The sequence below is a fragment of the Zonotrichia leucophrys genome, chromosome 2 (assembly GCF_028769735.1).
Source record: "Zonotrichia leucophrys gambelii isolate GWCS_2022_RI chromosome 2, RI_Zleu_2.0, whole genome shotgun sequence".
Classification (NCBI taxonomy): domain Eukaryota; kingdom Metazoa; phylum Chordata; class Aves; order Passeriformes; family Passerellidae; genus Zonotrichia; species Zonotrichia leucophrys.
Genome location: NC_088171.1, coordinates 45,728,843 through 45,749,020, shown reverse-complemented (window position 1 = coordinate 45,749,020; position 20,178 = coordinate 45,728,843). Strand labels below are relative to the sequence as shown.

The 20,178-nt window shown below is 44.9% G+C and overlaps 2 protein-coding genes across 5 annotated transcripts in view; one reads left to right on the top strand and one right to left on the bottom strand.

Moving 5' to 3' along the window:
* Window positions 1–3,534, top strand: part of TRAK1 (trafficking kinesin protein 1) — a 127,730-nt gene extending 124,196 nt beyond the window's left edge. For all 4 annotated transcript variants that reach the window (XM_064704832.1, XM_064704831.1, XM_064704834.1 and 1 more), the window contains one exon: window positions 564–3,534. In XM_064704832.1, the coding sequence (XP_064560902.1) occupies window positions 564–1,362 (799 nt within the window). In that variant the 3' untranslated portion in view covers window positions 1,363–3,534. The remainder of the gene's footprint in view (window positions 1–563) is intronic.
* Window positions 3,535–8,007: 4,473 nt separating this feature from the next.
* CCK (cholecystokinin) lies at window positions 8,008–14,970 on the bottom strand. Its single transcript, XM_064704835.1, has 3 exons — window positions 14,619–14,970; window positions 12,857–13,111; window positions 8,008–8,814 (listed from the first exon to the last, which is right to left on the bottom strand). Exons 2-3 carry the CDS (start codon window positions 13,107–13,109, stop codon window positions 8,678–8,680), a joined length of 390 nt encoding a protein of 129 aa, XP_064560905.1. The 5' UTR covers window positions 13,110–13,111; window positions 14,619–14,970; the 3' UTR covers window positions 8,008–8,677.
* Window positions 14,971–20,178: the final 5,208 nt, after the last annotated feature.

The following is a 20,178-nucleotide window of genomic DNA, read 5'->3' as shown; positions in this document are numbered from 1 at the left end:
GTGGTTAGAAAAGGTTGGATTTTTTTTTTTTTCTGAAGGTGCATGGAGCTCTTGGGATTCTCTCAAACAGCCATGAATTTGGAGTGTCATAGGTATCCCACATGCCTTGTTTCTGGAATAACCAAGTACACCATGCCTTAGCTGAATGAGTGTTCAGTTCTGTGTGCTCAGAAGGGGCACTAAAAAGTAAATGTCTTGTTTACACCATTGGTTCAGTCTCCCGCATTTCCTTGTTTCTTAGAAGCAACTTGTTGTGATCAGGAAGAAAAGGTGAAGGTGTTGATTACAAACCTGTAAATAGTTTATCAGGAGAAATGTGGTGCTGGGTGTTGGCAGTGGCATTAATCCTGTGAGACTGGGCTCTGAAGTGTGCAAAGCAGAGATGTGTTTTGTGAGATCTGATGGTTTTGCACTTGTGATCACATTTGTGGGCGGCTGGGAGCTTCAGTGTCCTGTTCACTCTCCAAATGGATAAAAGGCCCTGCTCAGAGTTAAAAATCTTGCCTATAGTAAATTTTAATTTTCTAGTGGAGAGAATAATTTGAGTGCTCCTTTGCTTTCAGCCTTAACGCAGCACCTACTCCAGCTTGTGGCAGCATTAGCAGTCTGAAAGGCACCCCGGTGGCCACTCCCTGCACTCCCCGGCGTCTGAGTTTGGCCGAATCCTTCACCAACCTCCGGGAATCCACGACAACGATGAGCACGTCCCTGGGGCTGGTGTGGCTGCTGAAGGAAAGGGGCATCTCAGCAGCAGTGTACAATCCACAGAGCTGGGACAGAGCCAGCAGGAGCACCCTGCTGAACACGTACTCCCCAAAAATGGCAATCATTCCTTCCACTCCACCAAACTCACCCATGCAGACACCTTCTTCTTCCCCTCCATCTTTTGAGTTCAAGTGCACCAGCCCACCTTATGACAACTTCTTGGCTTCGAAGCCTGCTAGTTCAATCTTGAAGGAGGTGAGGAATAAGAAGAACATCAGGAACAGCGAGAGCCAAACTGACGTGTCTGTTTCCAACCTCAATCTCGTGGACAAAGTCAGGAGGTTTGGTATTGCCAAAGTGGTGAGTTCAGGGCAAACGTCAGCTGCTCCTTTAACTGAGGACCAGGGACCTCTTCTCTGTGGGGCACAGGGACCAGTGAGGGCCCTTGTTCCTGGAGGCCTGGCACCTGACGGCCTCCCCTTGGGCTGCCCTGCCGTGACCAGTGCCATCGGGGGCATCCAGCTGAACACTGGCATCCGAAGGAACCGGAGCTTCCCCACCATGGTGGGTTCCAGCATGCAGATGAAAGGCCCAACGTCCCTCACTTCGGGGATCCTCATGGGAACCAAGCTCCCCAAGCAAACTAGCTTACGATGAAGGACTTTATTTTTACAGCTAGTCTTTTTAAATGAAAATACTCGGATTCTTTCTCCAATTTCCTTTCCCTTTCCCCACCACCCCTTCATTGCCTCTTGAGTTTGACAAATCAACTTTGTGCCTAATGGGAGAAATGTGTAAACTTTGTATAAAATGTGTAAATATGTACCAGATCTATTGTAACTAATTGGATTATTTTACTGTTCAATCGAGTGCAAAAGGCTCTATGTTATGATTGCTGTATTAAGGTTAACTTGCTAACCTTTTGAAAAGGTTTTTTTTTAAGATGCACTGAAAAAAAGAGAAAGAGCAAAACCAACAAAAAATAACTTGACTAGAAAAACGTGAATTCTGTAGCTAGCCTAACTTGAGTCAAAGGTGCATGGGAAGCTATTGAATGTGTTATGTGAGACCTCTCATTACATCACTTGAAGCATGGGAGCATTTGTGCTTCGTTAAATACTGAAAAAAGCACTCAGTTTAACATATGGTAGTTTTAATTTTGCCTCTGTAGATGAGTTGAGCTGAGTTATTGGAGTGCCTGGCTATTATGCCTGAATGGATGAAACCTTACTTTTTTTTTTCCTGTTCTGCATTTGCCTCCTGCCCAGGATTTATAAACTTGAACTAATACTGTGTTGAGGTCAGCAGGCCTACTGGGTACCTGGGATATTGACATATTCCTACCACAGCTGTTTCCTTTGGCACACCTACACTTTGTGCAACTTCTTTCTTTGTTGTTCTTTTTTCTGTTTTGTTTTGTTCTTCAGTGCTGCACTGGATTGTGGAAGGGAAAATGCTTTACTATGTGTTGCTGCCACTGAATCATGCTTTGTCAGTGCGCCCAAAGAAAACAGTTTTCACCACTCGCGAGGTAAACATGGCAGCGACTTCCTAGAAGTCCCAGTTGCGGAACAGATCGACAGATAAGAATGTTATAAAAGAACATGTAGCAAAACCAGTGTTAGGAAAGGTGAGTCCTTGAACCTCAGCAGAGAACCACAGAAAACATTTAGTAACGGAATGGTACAGGCAGGAAAGAGCAGCTTGCAGCCCTCGTGCTGATCTTCGTGTTTCATGCATGTCAGAGACCGTGGCCTTGTGAGCAGGGTGAGAATATTCTCCACCATAGGAGAATATTTTTTTCAGAGAAACCTTCTTCATCTAAAGTCAGACCCTAGGACAGGTAAAAGTAGGGGAAATGCTTTATTTTCCCAGTGTTTTTAAAATCAGGAAAATTCCTGCCATACACACATATAACCCCTACTTTTCAGAAAGGAAACATAAGACCTCACGCAACCTTTAGTTGCCAGGCAATCCTAATTATATCACAGTTTTTTCTCTGTTTCTCCCAACCTTCTGCTGGGTGTTGTAGAAAGAGTTGCAATACCTTGGAACTGGAACAGACTGGAGGGAGCTTGTTTCTAGAGCGGAGCTCAGACATAAATATTTTTTGGAAGAGGGGATGGAGAGGAGCAAAGCAGGGAGGGTTTAGCATCCACTTTCTTTTCCTTGCACTTCTTGTGGCATCTAAAATCAAGCTCCCCGTTTGTCGCCATTGTCACACTACACGTAATTGCCGTGAATTGCCATTTGTACCAGACTGTTACTAAATTATTAGCACTGATAATTTCTTGTACAAATGAAACTGTCTTTTAGTCTTTGTGACGAGAGATAGGTGGGTGGTTTGTTTCTTTCTGAATGAAGTAGTTATTGCAGTAGTGCTATGGACACTAAGGATATTTTTTGAGAAAGAAAAAAAACACATCGGTCAGTTACAGCATGTGTTTGAAGACTTCTATTTATTCTATGAACTTACAATGTTTTAGTAAAATGCCATCAGCTCTGTTTGCTGTTGTATGTGTGCACTTATTGCAAGTAAATTTAAGTATCTTTTTATTTGAATGTATCTTAAACCAGTAGATAGAATAACAGTTGATTCTGACAAAAAGTCATGGACTTAATGGACCATTTTATATACCCAGAGGAAGAAAGCAATACCATAAGAGAACTTAAAGTGTAGAAGGTAATCATGCAATTGGGAACTATTATTTAGCCTTTAAATAAGCTGTAGGAGCTGTCCACCCACCAGAGAGAGCAACTGTAACACATCAGAATGATGGAATTTAATTTTTTCTTCACTAATATCAATAAAATAACAGAAAAGTTGCATTGTTGTGTGTTATTCAACTTTTTCCTGTTCTTTTAAGGTGATAAATCTTCCACCTTGATCCCTTGCTCTTATCTCTTAGTTAAAGCAAAATAAGAGGCCATCCTTTGTTTTTTAAAAATTCTGAGACATAGAACTGATTGGAAAGTTTTCAGATTTTAAGTTTGCTGAAATCAGTGAAATTTGAGTCAAAAGAAAGAAGAGAAGCAAATGTACCTTTTGATTTTTTAATTTGAATTGTGAAAATGCAGAATTGGATGTTGTATTATTTCTTTATTATTTTTGAGAAGGAGTTTGCGCTCTCCTGCCTACTACAGTGCAAAACCTGCAGTAGCAATACGTGAAAGTACAGAATAAGGAGGAAATAGCCTGTGTTTTTCAAAAGAGACAGAACTGAGCTCTGCTGTTAGCCAATATCTTTGTTACTGAGGGAGGGAACATTATGGTGATCAAACATCAGCTAGTGAGGAGCTCAAAACACCTGCACACATGGTGAAAGCTAAGTAATGGAAAAGGCTCCCTGGAGGAGGGAATAATCAGGCAGTAACTCATAGAGAGATTAGACAGCCTCATTGAGGAGAAGGATGTGTGTGTGTGTATATGAGGTGGAGAGGGAAAGAACAGCATTTATATCACATACTTGCTGCAGAGAGAGAATGGGACAGCACTACTGCCAAAATAAACTCGTGGAGGCCTTGCATTAGTGTGACGCAGTGCCCTACGCCAGCTGTGGGACAGGCTGATGCCAGGGGCACAGCCAGGGACTGTCAGGGAGTACAGACACTCATCCTTCCTCTCTGCACAGCTCTGAGCCTCAGGGAAGCTCGTGGTTGGAAAGTTAATGGTTAACAGGAGGGATCCAGGGAGGAGAAGCACTGTGCATCCAGCCCTGCTGGCCTGGGAACAGGAGAGGTTAAGCAAGTGCCAAACCGGGGAAGGTGAGAGCTGGTTCTGACATGCACAGAAGAGGGAGTGTTGAAACTGTCCTGCACCCTGGCAATATTCAAGTATCTCAGAAACTTTTCTGGATGCATCTTCACTTCTGGTAATCCTCCTATGAAAGCTGGGTTGGAGGGGAGAGGAAGAGGAGGTGCTGAGGATTGTGTCTAAGACTGGGCTGTAGATGAATCCTGAAAGACAGGAAGTTCTTTGGAGAGCCAAGACTGGCTAAAAATGTCTGTTGAGACTTCTCTTTCTTTTACGTGTATCCTAAGCATTGGATGGCCCCAAAACATACTGCTATTGTGCACAGAGGTAAGAGAGTTCCTCCCAACTCCCTGAACACATTTACTGGCAGCTCTCTGCATTGAATTGAAAAGTCCAGCAATGCTGGTGAGATGTGTCCTGCCTTCCTCTGGTACAGACAGCAGCTGCTGCCTGTGGCTTGTATTCACAGTGAAGAATTAGCCTCGTTCAGCTGCGCTACCACATCTCACTGGGTGCTGCTCAGACCTGCTTTAATTCACTTAACAAGCCAATTGAACCACAGAATGCTAGGGAAAATAAAAGGCCTGAAAGTTACCAGTGCTGAGCAATGTCCCTGGCTATAATGTAGGCAGTGGGCTTTCATGTGAGAACTGCATACACTTGAGGAGCCAATAATGTTTGTGTTTAAAAGATGACAGAGATCTTTGTCCTGCTGAAATAGGTTTCAAGCTGTGCTGAATCCAGTTGCTGTTCAATTGACACAGGTACTTAGAAATAATTAGAGCTTTAACAAGCCCACAGCACACAGGTTTTTTCTTTCTTTAAGGGAATTTTAATGAACTTAGGGGATACAAAAATTGAACACATTTGAACACATATTGAACACATTGCTGCTCTGCTGGGATGTTGAAATGCTCATCTTGTTTGACTTGCAAATTCCTCTGCTCAGGCCTTGGAGAGGAGAGTGCCTGGTCTGCTGTCAGGCTTGCTGAAATGTGCACAGCTGGGCTGCAGCTGGGAACATCTGGCTGGGGCATGTTGCCAGCCCACACGCAGCAAGGATGGAGCAGCTGAGGATGCATCAAAGCCAGGGAAAAGAGAGCAGGATCCACACATGTTCCTGTATGAAATACCAGGGGAGATGAGCCTGCTCAGGGTCAGGTGCACTGGTGCAGCTGAGGTTTCACTCACATGCTGCCCCAGCTCCCAGGGAGAGCTGCCCCCTCCCCAGGCAGGGGTGCCCCCTCTCTCTTGCCTGGGTTTCCCTTCATTCCCACAAGGAGCACTTGCTGTATGCACCTTTTTCACAGCTGTTATATGCACAACTCTGCAAAAGGAGAACCACAAGATTCTCCCAAATAATTTATGTGGAGTTTGCAGCAAGCTGCTCCATTCATGGAGATTTGCCCAGCACCTGTTTTGAAATAAAGTTAATAAAGCTGGAACAGAACTAATTGAATCAAGCTCATTGAGAAAGTAAACTGCAATTAAACACAAAAAGGTATTGATTTGCTATTTTGCCAGTTTAAATTTAGCACCTATGCACACGCTTTCATAAAGATAAATTTGGATAAAGCTAAATTAAATGTCAAGAGAGTTGGCAGTGCCAGAAATCTCACATCCCAGACAGCACCGGGAGGTTGTGTCAATGCACTGCTGTGTGTGCTGGAATCTGTGGGGCATTTCTTGGCCCAAAGCCTTTGCTGGATGCAAGGGGCTCCTACCCAGCTGCAGAGCCTCCATTCCTAAGGCTGCTGTTTCCCTTGGGTTAAAACACGGCAGCTGGAGAGAGTGGCTTCACTAATGCCACTAGGCAGGGCTGCAGCTCCCAGGGCTGAGTGACTTTCCCAGGTTTGCTGGCTCCCCTGTTTAGCTCAAATTAGCACCTCCAGGTCACTTGGCAGCTGAATGGTGTCTCAGCAGCCTTTACAGCCCTTTCCCATCTGGGGAATTTCCTCTGCTCCCAGAGGAGCAGGTGATGGATATTTTTATGACAATGAGGATTATGCTGCTGAGCTGCCAATAGCCAGTGGCTAACAGCCAGCTCCCCTTGCCTCAAGGAACAGCACAGTGTCCCAGAGTCACAGTCCCTCTGCACAACTACTGAAATTGCCCCTGTAATTCTTTATTCTTGACCCTCACTCATGTCTTACTGCCTGTAAGAAATGAAACAAATGAGAAAAAAGAAAAGGTTTGGTGGTTTTTCCTAATGATAACATTTTGCAGTAGTAAGGCTTGATTTGTAACATCACCCACTCCCAGCCCCCCTGCGATATATCACAATATTACACCCTTCATCAATTTAAGCCAGGAATGGAAACATTTAAAAATATTGCTTGAATGTTCCTGACATTAATTTAAAAAGACAGCAAAGGAGAAACTGAGTTTTTTCTAAAAAAAACACTTTTAAAGAAACATCCCTTTGGTGGCCAATGCATAAATAAATGCATTTTTAGATTCATTTATATTTTCCTGAATTAAAAAAAATAGATTAATTGGTTTAATCTCTTTTTTGAAAGCTTTGGAAAAAATGGGAACTTTGCACTATTTTGCCGTGAGCAATAACCAAAACCAATGAGAGAATTCAGGTGATTTAGGACTTATGCTTGGAAAGGAATCTAAAAAAGCCAGACTAGGTGGCTTGGAAACTGGGTGACTGGGAGGAGCTTGAGAGGAAGAAACTCAGAAAAGCATTTCCATGTTTTCTGTATGAGATGCACCAAAAAAAAAAAAAAAAGGTGTTACTAGAGAAGAAAACTCCCTGTTTGCTTGTTTGCTGAATTCTTCCTTTCACTGCAGATTCTGCAGTGCTGTTTGCTCTCCCTGCTGCTGGGAGCAGCTCCTCAAAGTGTTTTTGTGCTCAACCCTTGGCACAACCATTTTGGTTTTTTTTCCAATGTTGGTTTTAGAAGAATTTTGGTTTAGTGCAAGTATTTTCTATGTATTGTTTTCTACACTTTGTGTTTGCCTGTCAAGTGCTGTAGAATTTGCTGCTTCTTTCATTTGGCAAGCACCTGCTTTCCCATGTGTGACAAATATATTCCTTTTTGTATTAGTGCATACATTCGGGAGAAACCCTGTGAATTATGTAACGTGGAAATCACCTCCTGTACAATTTAGGGCATTCCTCAGATGTGAGATCCAGCTGCTGCAGGAGACCCAGGAGCTGCAGGGAGGTTGGTTACCTGTGGTGGAGGAGGAGCATGCAAGTAAATCACTTTTTTTTGCAGCCTGCCATGGGCAGAAGGGAATGACTGCAGCAATTCCAGGGTGCTGGCTTTGCACAATCGAGGCTCACTGCCCAGCTCTGAACTTGGGGTCCCTGCCCTGCTCTGAGCCAGGTAAGAGCTGGGCAGAACCTCCCTCCTTCTCTCCACATCGGTGGGCAATGGCCAGCTCAGCCTCTGTGATACTTGGGGCCACCTCTTCCCTGTGAGGATTCTGTAACTGGACTGCTCCAACCCCTCTCCCTCTCACAGGATCACCTTCTGCTCTGTTCAGGAAGCTGTCTTCACCCCCTCCCAAATGAATGCTTAGCTCACCATACAGCAGGGAATGCTCTGTTTATTCTGTGATTTGCAGCCATCAGCAGAATTTTCACATTGAATTCACAACATAAAACAAATAAGCCAGGATGATGAAGCATGTTGGTGTCATCCCTCTTTTTCACTGTTTTAGCACTGTTGTCTGTTCACTGGAAAGATGTGGGCTCAGTGTAAAACTCAGTCCTTTGCAAACAGGGTCACCATGAAAATAGCTGGTCTTTTCTGGCAGTATTGTGCTGCTGTATTTATATTTAGACAAGTTCCCTGGAGTTCAAAGCTTTTGGGATTGACACAAGATTTCTCTGAAAAATATATAATCTGACTATTCAACCCATGGAATATATTTACAGTGCCAAATAAAGGCATTATGCTATCTCTCTTTTATAGTAAGACACCCAGCAACATGCAGTGACAGGACAAGGAGGGATAAGTGAAATCATTTTAATATAGTATCAATGTATGAGAAACCACAAAAGAGAGAAAATGTTTTCTGGAAAATTCTGCATATGTATATATTGCATTGTATAGTCTTACAGACAAACATGTCAAATACATGATTTTAAATACTTTAAAACACTGATTTGAAGAGGACAACAAATTGATTTATCTTTTTTTTGTACAGCTATGGGAGTGTGATTTTTTTTTTTTCCTCATTGCTATAGTTTGGTGTTCTTCAGGAAGAATACTCGTATTCTTCAGCACTGCGGCGTCCAAAATCCATCCAGCCCATGTAGTCTCTGTCATTTATCCTGTGAGTGGGATCAATGCTCTGTACCCTGTTTCCCATCACTGAGAATCTTCCAGTGGAACCTAAGGAAAAAGCGTTTGGGAGAGCAGAGAGTAAGACGACACATTTTCCAGGTTCACCCGTGTTCTGATCTGGCTTGTGCTCATTAGCAGATGTCTGCAATAGTTGAGATGGACCTGATACAGGTCATGTAACAGCCCTGTCATGTCACTGGGGAAAACATCAATAGAAACCTTATAGGTAATGTCCTGGAAGTGACTTGGATTTTTTCAGTGCAAAATGAACAGATCATTTTCTACCTCCTGCTGCAGGAACGTTCTGCTCCTGTCTGACAAAAAGGAATACAGATAGATTTTTCCTTTTTTCTTCCTATTTTACTAGAGAAAGAGAATCCAAACTATTTATCAATATTCCTATAAAGCCCCACGTTTGCTTTCTCATACTGGGAAAGCTGCTCTACATGCAAAACAACTCTTGAGAGCAGGCTCAAGCCTGAGACACCACAGCCCTGTGTTGCTTAAAAAGACACAAACGTAAGTACAGGAGCTCTTACAGTGCAAATTTGGCAACAAGCAGGGTAGAGTTATGAATCCTAGGTTTTCTGGAAAAGTGGGAATAGTCCTGAAATGGAGACAGTTGTGTCTGGAATTCACAGTTAGAGATACCTATTGCTGGAATCATGCAGGGACTTTTACTATATCAGGGATTTTTTCATTGCTTATCCAAAGCCTTCATAATTCTTTTCACAGCAGGGCTGGATGCTGATTTCTGATCTTGCCTTATCCCTTCTGTATGCCTTGCTTAAGGCATCAAAGAGATACAAACTACTTGCAAGGAGAATTTGTGCTTTAAAAAAAATGGGCTGCAATCCTCTGTTTTCGCAGCATCACATGATGTAACCAAAAAAAAACAGGGACAGGTAAATGACTTCTCTCTGTACTCCCTGAAAACAGACAAAATTGATATATAACAATATCAATTATTAAGCTTTGAGTGAGGAAGGGACAGATTTAATATATTAGTGTTCATTCAGACTGAGGCTTGAGGAATACCTGAATTTATCAAAAAGGAAAAGGAGCCCAAATTAAATCCCACATATCCAAATCTACACAATTGCTTTGCTTTCAGTTTCTCGTGTTCTGACTCTGTTGACTCTGTGCTTTTATATTTCAAGGTCTTCCTCATGGAGGGTTTTATAATGACCATGACCCAGTGAAATAAAAAGCAACTGCACTGCTTTGTTAGTGGTTGCTGGGAGTTGAAGGTACACACACACACAAAAAGCCATTAAGAGATGATGTAGCTCTCTACAGCAAAATGACAAAAAAAAAAATTAATTTTCCCTAGAATAGAATGTCTATCATCAAATGCTCATGAAGTTCACATTCATAATTCAAAAAGTGTAATTAAGGCCATGACAATGGCTCCTTAGCACAATAACCAGGCAAGGCTGAGGCAGTGCAGAACCATCACTCAGATGTTGGTGCTTAAGAGACTTCAGAGCCTGCCACGACCTGAGGGCTGTAAAGGCTCCCCTGGTGCCACTCCTGTCTGGCCAGTCAAGGGCTCCTCAGAGGACATTAAATGTGCCTGTCACTGGCTTGAGAGCTACAACATCTCTTCTACACAGTACCAGATTCAAGCTGAAAGCCTGCAGATGAACATGATTGAAAGTACAAATTTCCTCACAGCACCTTAATTACATCACCTCAACCCACAAGAGATGTCATGTGGGTATTGCAGAATCAGTGTATGACAAACATATTCAAAGTTGTAGCAGGGCAGCTACAGGGCTGCCATCAATCCCTAAGCTCTTGAGAGAACACAGCTCTATCACTGTTTTAACTAGAAATACTTTACACAACCAGCCCTTCCATTAATCATGAGGCCAAATGCCACTACTGGTGACTGCCAACAGTAACAAAAGCCCTGACTTTCCCTGGAATTTTCTAGTGATTATTACAGTTTAGACACGTGACTAATACAGTAGATGTGAGTGTTCTGCAGGGATTTCTGAAGTACTGCCCAGAGTCTTCACATTAAATGAGAATATAATGTTTTGATGGGAACACTGTATGTATGTTATAAATTAAGTAAATACTGTTTTTCCTGTGAATTTTCTCTCCTGTAATGGGCAGCTACATCTACAAACTGGAGTCTAAGTAGCCTAGTCACATCACAAGAATCCTATAATCTGCTTCCTGATTCTTTTTAGAATTAATTATATAACACATATGTGGGAAATTGTCCCTCATATTAACATTTACAGAAAATGATATCTTAAATCCAAAGGGGTTTTTTTTAACTTTATCTGGTTAATCTATCTGGAAGTGACAGCCACATATTTAAGAGAATATAATGGATACATAAACTAGAATGAGGAGCTCAGTTTCCATGTGGGTGGGCAACAATGACTATGCTGAAGAAAGGTAATGAGGCTTCTGCTTTGCAGACTGCTGCAGTAACATTCTTATTCAATAACAGCCTTAAGTGTAGCACTGAACTGTGGAATGTCATACCTGAATTATCTTTCCACTAAATTGCACAAACAGCTAGAAGTTGTTCCTTAATGGATATCGTGCATATTGCTGACATGAGATGAAATCTTTCTGGCACTACTGGAAGTGATTCATTTTTCTGTTGTTTCTAGTTTGGCTGTGTTCTGAGCACACAGAGCAGTGTCTATGGCTGCAAATGTAATGCACAAAACCAGAGGTGGCATCTCTTAATTGCAGACCACCACCACAGATAAGCATAGGACTTTGCCTGGCATAGAGGTCAGCAGGGAAGCTGTCAAGTGGGGAGGGTTAAATGATCTGCATTATGTGGAGAAAGCTCTTAGTTATATAAATTAAACTTGATCCTAAGCACAGTCGGGCGCTGGGTGTGAATTAATTTCTCAGTGTCTGTATGTCCAGGTAATCCTAATCCTAATTACTGGCTTCTCTTGAAACCCTCTTTCCTTCTTAGATGCCTTTTCTGTGTAGAACAGGGCAAAGGCTGGAGTGAAGCTTTCAAGAGTAAACAAAATTTCTCTAGTGGCACTCACTGAGGTTGGCAGCCAAAAGGCCACAGCAATTAGGCTGCCCTTGGTGTTACTCTACTGACACACCAAGCAGTACAGAGATATACAGCTCAAAAGGAAAAATGTTTTCTTGGGGAAATGTCAATAGTCAATGATTTTGAGCCATCATTTTTACTGGTAGCACCAATGGCATGCTTTTCTGCCTATGTAAAATATATTCTGTAAGGTGTCCACAGGGATAGCTTTACTCTTTCGCTTATGTAATACAATTATTTCCTCAAGTGATTAATAAATCTCATTATAAGGATGCCCTGTAATCCCACTGCTGTACTGATTCTTCATGTCCTTGTTACACAGTGCCATGGAGGTTTTAGATAACTGCCAGATTGTGCTCCCAGGCTGCCCAAACGAGACCAAAACCCTACCAGGAATCAATGTGTGTGGAAGCAAATATGCTTTTACTTATCATTGATCTTAATTATTGCACTAATAAAAATGAATTCTGTGTTTTGAAAGCTTTTATGCTACCGTAATTTCCTATGGGAACAAACATATGACAAATCCAATACCCAGAATATTTCCTTGGTACAAGGATTTCTGACTGGGGTGAGGCTGGCCATTTGGTTTATCTGCATTTATCCTCAGAAAAGTTTTCCTGCTCTTCTAACTTTAAAAGAGGGATGGAGGGAGGATTTTAACTAAATTGAAAGACTTCAAGGAAAACATAATTGTTTTATCTGAGATAGAACATACTGAAAAGAGCACCAAAATAATAAGGCAATGAAAATAGTTAAAAATAAAAGCTGGACTATAACCTAAGAGGTCAGTGACATTTTCTCAAGTTATCTTTATACGACTCTCAGTCAGAGAGTCATATAAAGATGAAATAAACCCCTGTTTTTGGCAGGGGTTTGGGAGAGAGCATATGGAATGCTCTCTACTTCAGGGACAAGCAGGCAAAATCTAAATCCTGTCTCCTCTAGGAATTCACGTTAGATGATGACAGGGTTATCCCAGCTCCCAGGAGCCCCCGCAGGAGATGCCGGCGGCCCAGGAGCAGGCTGTAAGCAAAGCAGTACCTTTTCTGGCTTGCTGGAGGTACTTGGCCAGCAGGGCGCCGATGTTGGCTCGCTGCTCCGCGCTGACCTCCAGGCGCTGCAGGGGTTTCAGGGGCCCGGCGGCCGGAGCGCGGGAGCGCCGCTGCTGCTCCGCCAGGCTCTGCTCCAGCTCGGCAGGCGCGGCATTCCCACCGTGCGAGCCCAGGGCGTGCTGTCCCAGCGAGCTCACCGAGAGCACGGCGAGGAACACGCAGATGCACAGCCCGCTGGACATTGCTGGGGAGAAAAGGGACGGGCAATGTTGCATGACCGCATTTACTACATTTTGTGCACTCCCTAACCCCATCTTCCACTGGGAATGCTGGATTCTGAGCAAACTGGGCACGTGTTGAGTTTTTTTTTAATGTAGGTAACTGCAGGATCTGTCTTAAGTTGAAAAACATGAATAGCTAAATATCCTTGCTAAAGAGGAAGGTACAGGTAATTTATTTTGTTTCTTCCAACCTAGTATGTGCGGCATCTCCCTGATCTACTCAATTCTTATTTGCTTTCCTTTCTTTGGAAGCTGTATTGCATAAAAACTTAAGGGACTTGAATCCATCTCTGAAAAAAACACGTGATTCAAACATTTCAGTATATTGCCATTGCATTAAAACCCTGCTGTTATTACAGATACTCAGTTTTGACAAGTTCTATGAAGAGCCTTTTTTCTACCAACCTTCATTGATTTGAACTTTAGTGTTCAAGAGGTTTAATCTCATCATGCACAAAAAGAAAAAAAAACCCAAAATCTTGCCCCAGTGAAAGAAAAACCAAAATCCAATACTCCTGCCCCAAAGCATTTGGTCTAATAGCTGGAGTGATAAAAGCTGTATAGTTAAAAGCTGTAAGAAATAAAGTGCAACTTAATAACCTGTTCATATTAAACAGCAAATTTAGATTTCTACTGCTTCCTTACATGTGTACTAAGCAAAAAAAAAAAAAAAAAAAAAATTGGTTTACTAAACTGTTTTATCACATAAACTGAAATAGTATTTTTCCTGTAAACAGAGAAATTACTCTCAATTCTTAGAAGAAACAAACTACCTAGTACTTCATGCTATAGGGGTAACTTATAAATACACATGGATTATCTCAGCTACGTGAGATGTTTTGAACTGTTTTAGTTCTCTAACAGTACACTTGACACAAACCTTTAAATTTTAAAAGGGGATAAAATTAAGCTTATTCACCCAACACATACACTAGACAAAAATAATTCACAGCATATAAAACATGAGGGTTTAAAAATATTCCCAGGAGATGAGTGAAGAAAGTTGAATAGTCAAAATGTCACTCCAGCGTGGTTACTAGTGATGTACCCGTCTAGGTTTGGGTACTCAGAGACTGACGGTGCATTGCACCTTTGAGCTGTCCCGAGCCCTGTATTTTTTACACGTAAATATATATATATATATACACACATGTAAAAAAATTATATCTATTTATAACACACACATATCTAAGTATTAATGTCCTTGCTGTGGTCTCCAAACCCCACACCTCACCACTGCTGGCCGGTTCCCTTCCCAGCTGCCCAGGGTGGGAATCCCCGCTCGCCTCTCCCCGCACCCCGCGCTGCCCGCGCTCGGGAGCGGCCGGAATTCTTCTTCCCCGCCGGGAAGCGTTTCCTGCGGCAGAGCGGGATGCCCTGCGAGCCGCGGCACAGGTGAGCGCCAGGCATCCCCGTTCCCTCTGCCTCCCCGCCCTCAGCAGCGGCGCCGTCAGAAGAGGCGCTCCCTACCTTTCCGCTGCGCTTTTCCAAGGTCCCGCTCGAGTTGGGAGCAGTAAGTGCCGAGTGTGCCCAAGCAGGGAAGTCGGGGGAGACTCAGCCTCGGCCCCTTAAATAGCGGCGGGCACGAGGCGGTGTTTGCACACTTCTGACGCAGCCGGGGCCCCCGCCCGCTCAGCTCCCTCTCCCCGCCCCGGGCACCGGCGCCGGGGCTCTGTGCGCTCCAGGGGGCACCGCGGCTCCTTCCCCGCCTCCTTCCTCTGTGTGCGGAGGAGTGCGGGCTCCGCGGGGCTGCCCTGCCCACGGGCCGGCCCCCGACGGCCGCTCCAGGCGCCCCCCGCAGGGAAGCGCCCGGCTGGGCACGAAGGAGCTGGAAACCTCGGCTGGCTGCAATTAAAATACTCCTGCTGGGGGTATGCCCACACCTCCCTCCCCGGCCGGCGGCTGCAGGTGGGGCTCATGCCCTCAGCACCGGCAGTACCCGCAGCTCATGCCCTCAGCACCGGCAGGCGGGAGGGCTGCGATGCAGGGGCCAGAGTGTCCTGCGGCTCCCTCACGGTGGCTGGAGGACAAACCCGTCTGGGAGAACCAGTGGCCCCTGCCTCCAGACAAATTACCGGCGGTGGCAGGTGCGGGGTCTGGGGCGTTGGGCTCCATCTCTGAGGCCTCCGGGGTCACAGATACCTCCACCCTCCCCTTCCTGTCCTAAACCTCTGCTCGGAAAGACGGGACACTCTTTTATCTAAAAGGCAAAGTAAAGATAAAGCCGTGGACGTTGCTCGCAGAAAGCAGTGGATGGAGATGCCTTCGGCGTGGGTTCTCCCTCACTGACCACAGCACTACTGGAGTCTCCCCCGGCCGCTGCAGGGGCCGCTGTCCCTCCTTGTGCCCTCAGCCGGGCCGGTGCTGCCCTGAGGCGATGCTCGCCCGGTGTCCGCAGCAGACCCGGACACTCTCCCGCCCTCCCGCCTCCTGCTTTTGGAGGAATGGAGGAAGTGCCCCCAAGCTCGGGCTGCCGGAGCTGCCACTCGGAGGCCGCAGAGGGACGGGCAAGGCCGGTGGGGCAGCCGTGCTGTGCCCCCGAAACTCTCTGCAGCCCAACCCCCGGGAGCAGCCGCTCCTCGCACCCAGCGCTGGGCTCAGGCGTCATTGTGCTGAAACTGTGCCTTAAAGTTTACAGTGTGGAGGCAAGCGAGCGGGCGGGTTGCTTTTCCCTCTCTGGGAAGGGAGCGGGGCAGCGCCGAGACACCGAGGCTCCCCGGGGAGCCGCCTGTGCTGTGCGGACCGTGTGGGGGTGCGGGGCGCCGGCCGGGGGAGACTCTAGTAGTGCCCAAGCGGCAGCCGGGAGGGCTCCAGCCCACCCAGGCAGGGCAGGGAGGTGTGTGTGCTGTTAACCCCTTAACCCAGGGCTCCTGGGGGGAACACTGCGCCGCTCCCCGTGCTCCCCTCACGCCGGTCACGCCTCACCTCGCCCCGCGCAGCCCCGCGCCCTTCCCGCCGCGGCCCGCAGGGGGCGCCGCGGCCCCGCGCACCCCGGGCAGATCCAGCGGCACGAGGGATCCGCGGAGATCCAGGGAAAAGCCACGAGATCCCGCGGCAGGACGGGGCCATGTGGCGTGCGAGAGGGGAAAAGCTGAGCTGCCGTCACCTCCTCAGCGCGGGGAGCCCTGGCTGCCCATGCCCAGCCGCGCCCGAGCTCAGGCGCCGGTGGTGATGGAGCGGGACGGGTGGGAGAGGGATGCCGTGGCTCCCGTGTCCCGCCACCCTGGCGGTGCGAGGCTCGGAGGTGGCGGGGATGGCGATGGAGCAGCTCTCTCACCGCCTCCCAGCTGCTGACAGTGCTGCCGAGCGGGATACGGCACCTGAGCTGCGGGCTGCCTTTCATCACCCGCATCGGCGCTGGCATCGGGCAGAGTCGCTATCCGAAGTGCTTAAAAAAACCAAAATCAAAACCTCCTTTGAAAAGGGAAAAGGTAGTCGAAGCAGATTGCCAGGGAAAGAAAGAGCCCTAAAATTATTTCAGCAGTACCTGTCCAATGGCTCTGTCTGTCTCTGGAAAAAAAACCGGTAATATTCCAGATAATTCAATTTCACTACTTTGGCTCCGTGGGAAAAATTCTCACTGCTATTAGACAATTGAATAGTCGACTCTGAATTGAACTGTAGGTGTCTGGGAAGAGTATCACAGTCTTTCTGGGAAGGTACAATAATAATTCTGGTAGAGTCACATCAAGCCCTTGTGAAACCCACTGTAGGTAATGAGCTCCCAAGGGACCAGCTCAAAGCTTAACAGAAGAGAAAGAGAGAGCGCTTGCTAATACGTGCTCATGAATAATTCACATCAGACAGATATAAATGCAGGCATTTAAGTCTGACATATTAGCCTGGTTGAACAAATACCCACTACATTTACGTTGAGCTGATCTGGAATATCAGTTCACTTATAAATATATCTGGGATTGGACAAATTGAGTGAGAGGCAAAGTGTGTCTGTGCATACGTGTGACAACCAAACTCCCCAGCTGTGCTCATGAACAGACCGAAAGGCAATGCCATATGAAATGGAATAAAGGAAATAGGAATAATGTCAGGTTATTAAAGTCAGCAGTGCTGCACGATCTTTAGCCTGACTAATTGACTTTTGAACACTGGATTTTCCTAATTGAATTCCTTAATACCTGTATGTAGGGTCCTTGATGATTATTTTCTGACTTATTTTTTCTTCAGTGAAAATTTGGAACTTGTAGGAAAGTTTCAGTCCTTGGTAAATATATGTTAATTAATGGCATTTTAGAATTGTTTTGAGCAGAGACAGAAGAGCAGAAAGCCCGTTTGGCATGAGCAAATATGACAGCAGGACTGCGAGTTGAGTTGCCTGCAGAAACTAAGACTATTACTTATTGGTGTGGTACAAAAGGTAGGAATTGGGATTTAATTTGCAGCGACCTCTAGGCTGCAGGTGCAGTGTTTTTGTCAGGTGCTGGGCCTGGGTGTGCATCAGGGATTGGAGAGTGTCAGCCACAGGAGGGCCCTGTGCCACCATCACGGGTGGGGTGGGACAGAGGCTGCCCTCTGCCAAGGCTTCAGCCTTGGAGCACCAGCAGGGAAAGTGCTCTGACTGGCCCAGAGCTTGAGAGATATTGTATACTAGAGAACCCAAGTATATATGCAAAACAAATTTAAACCTAAAGTGAACCCTGCAATGCAGTAAATGCTAATATAGATACATCCCTGAGGAGGAAGTTGAAAGATGCCATAGTTTACATACTGCAGGCTTTTAAAGATTTGTCTTCTGGCAAGAGTCTGTTAAAGGATTTGAGTTTCTCTAACCTTTCCCCCTGACAATTAAGACACCTGTATCCTCAATTGCTTTCTCTATTTATCTGCCAAAGGTTTTCTCCTGTTTAGCTGAGGTGGCAAAAGAGCGTGTATGGTTAAGCATGCATTTTGTGCTGTGCCAGCACAAAGCTGGGAGTTTTGGAGCAGGAAGGCAGCATGAGAACAGAGGGATGGAGAGATTTCCTTATGTCTGTCCTGCAGTGGGGATGGCTGACACCAATAGTTAGGGCACAAGCCATGGTGCTCATGTCCCTGTCTCTGCTGAGAGCTGGAGCAGAGCCTGCCTGGGAGTGTCAGAGTGGCAGCAAGCTTGTGGATGCAGCCTTGGGGATGTCCTGTGGCACCAGGGAGCTCCATGTCCAGGTGCATGACAAGAAATACAATTTTTTGTTTCTAGATATTACATTTATTTCTGATTACCACTATGCAGAGTTTTTTACTTCCATTTGGACCCTGACACTTATAAGTAATATTCTATGCTATGTTCAGTCAAATTAATGTTTGGGGTTTTTTTTCTTGTTGTTTCATTTTGGTTTTGGGTTTTTTTAATGTGAAGATGATGGAGTATCACTCTGGAGGATTACAATAAAATAGGAATGACTGGCAGAGGACAAGGGAATGGGATGGTTTTCTGGAATTAACAGGCAAACTAGTCAACAGATTATTAGGACCAACTGCATGAATTTTAGAGGTAAAATAGAGAATATATTTTAATTCAGCACATTGTTCTGCTATTTTTTTGGGTGTTGATTCAGACATTAAATTTTTGGTATTTTATTTAAAAATTTTAATTCGGTAATTTCTATGTAAATGTTTTCATGGTAGTCTCTTTTCTCCCACTTGAGAGGAACATAAACTCTGCTTAGAGCCAACCCAAAAACTAAGTGAGAAATTTTGGTTTTGGGCAAGTGACCAGCAGTAAGGCATCTGGGCCCTCTGCCTGAAGAGTTCTGACCTCCTTTCACAAAGCAGTGCCTCAAATGAATATATTAGTTCCTGACTAATATACCTAAAGAAGGGTCCCATAGAAGCAGATCAGTAGAGCTGGTGCTGAGGGTGTTTGAACACTCACAGACTGCTCTGCAATGGAAACAAAAGAACATCAAGTGGGAATAATCATAGTAAAAGGAACTGGCTTGGGTTGGAAGGGAGCTTGAAGACCATCTTGTTCCAACCCCCCTGCCATAGGAAGGGACACCTCCCACTAGACCAGGTTGCTCAGAGCCACTCAGCTGGCCTTGAACACCTTCAGGAGTGGGGCAGCCCCAGCTTCTCTGTGCCATTGCCTCACCAGCCTCACAGTAAAGAAGTCTGTGTCAAAAGTGTGCTCCTGGTGTCAATTATGTGTACTAATGCAAAGTCACAGATTTTAATTAGAATTACCCACTATCCTGCAGGTGTGTGAAGAAGGAAAATGAGAGGAAAAATCCTTTTCCAAGGAGAAGGGTTGGATTTTTAAGAAAATCAGATTTTAACCTGTGTCCCATGAAATTCAGACAGTTGGTATGCAAGCTTCCTATAGATCAACTGGAAAAGTTACTTGCATGAAGTCTTCAAATTTTGTTCCCTGTAGCTTCCAGAAGATATGGCAAAGTGGAACAGAAAAAACCACAGTCACTTTCTATGAGACCACCCAATCCCAAATCACTTGCTTTTTAATATGTTTTTTGTGTGTTTGTTTGTTTTCCTCTCTGAAAAACCAAGCTGATTTTCTGTGGGAACTTGCTATATGTATCTTCCAAAGTGAACACAGCATAGGGGCTTTTGTGCAAGCTGAAAACTGGAAATGGAAATCAACGTGCTAGATAAAAATAGCAAAGATATGTGACGTGCCTGTTGCTGGCAAATTCTCTGTGCTTTCAGCAGTACTTTAATGGTTATGTTGGAGCTTCTCTTGCTTGTTGTTACCTCAGATAAATGTCATGCATCTCAGGAGAGTGTTTGGCCTTCTTCAGAGAAGTTTCTAACAGACCTTGAGTCCTCTGCCATTCAGACTTGCAGTACCTGCTTCATCAGATGGGGTTTTTTTGAGCAAGAAGCTGTGATAGTGCTATTATCTATGAAACTAAAATACATATTCACAGGTACTGGAATCTGATGGCATTGTTTATGGTTTAGACAATTATGCTTTATTCCATAATTAATATTTCCTTTTATAATTCCATAATTAATATTTCCTTTTATGATTGTGTAGGAGAAGCCACTCCAGCACACTCCAATATACATATTAGTT

What these genes read in the sequence shown, in the direction of transcription:
- CCK (XM_064704835.1), bottom strand. Translation starts at nt 13,109, where the DNA reads ATGTCCAGCGGGCTGTGCATCTGCGTGTTCCTCGCCGTGCTCTCGGTG. An exon ending in CCTCCAGCAAGCCAGAAAAG is followed by an intron (nt 8,815 to 12,856) that starts GTACTGCTTTGC and finishes CTTTTTCCTTAG; the next exon opens with GTTCCACTGGAAGATTCTCA.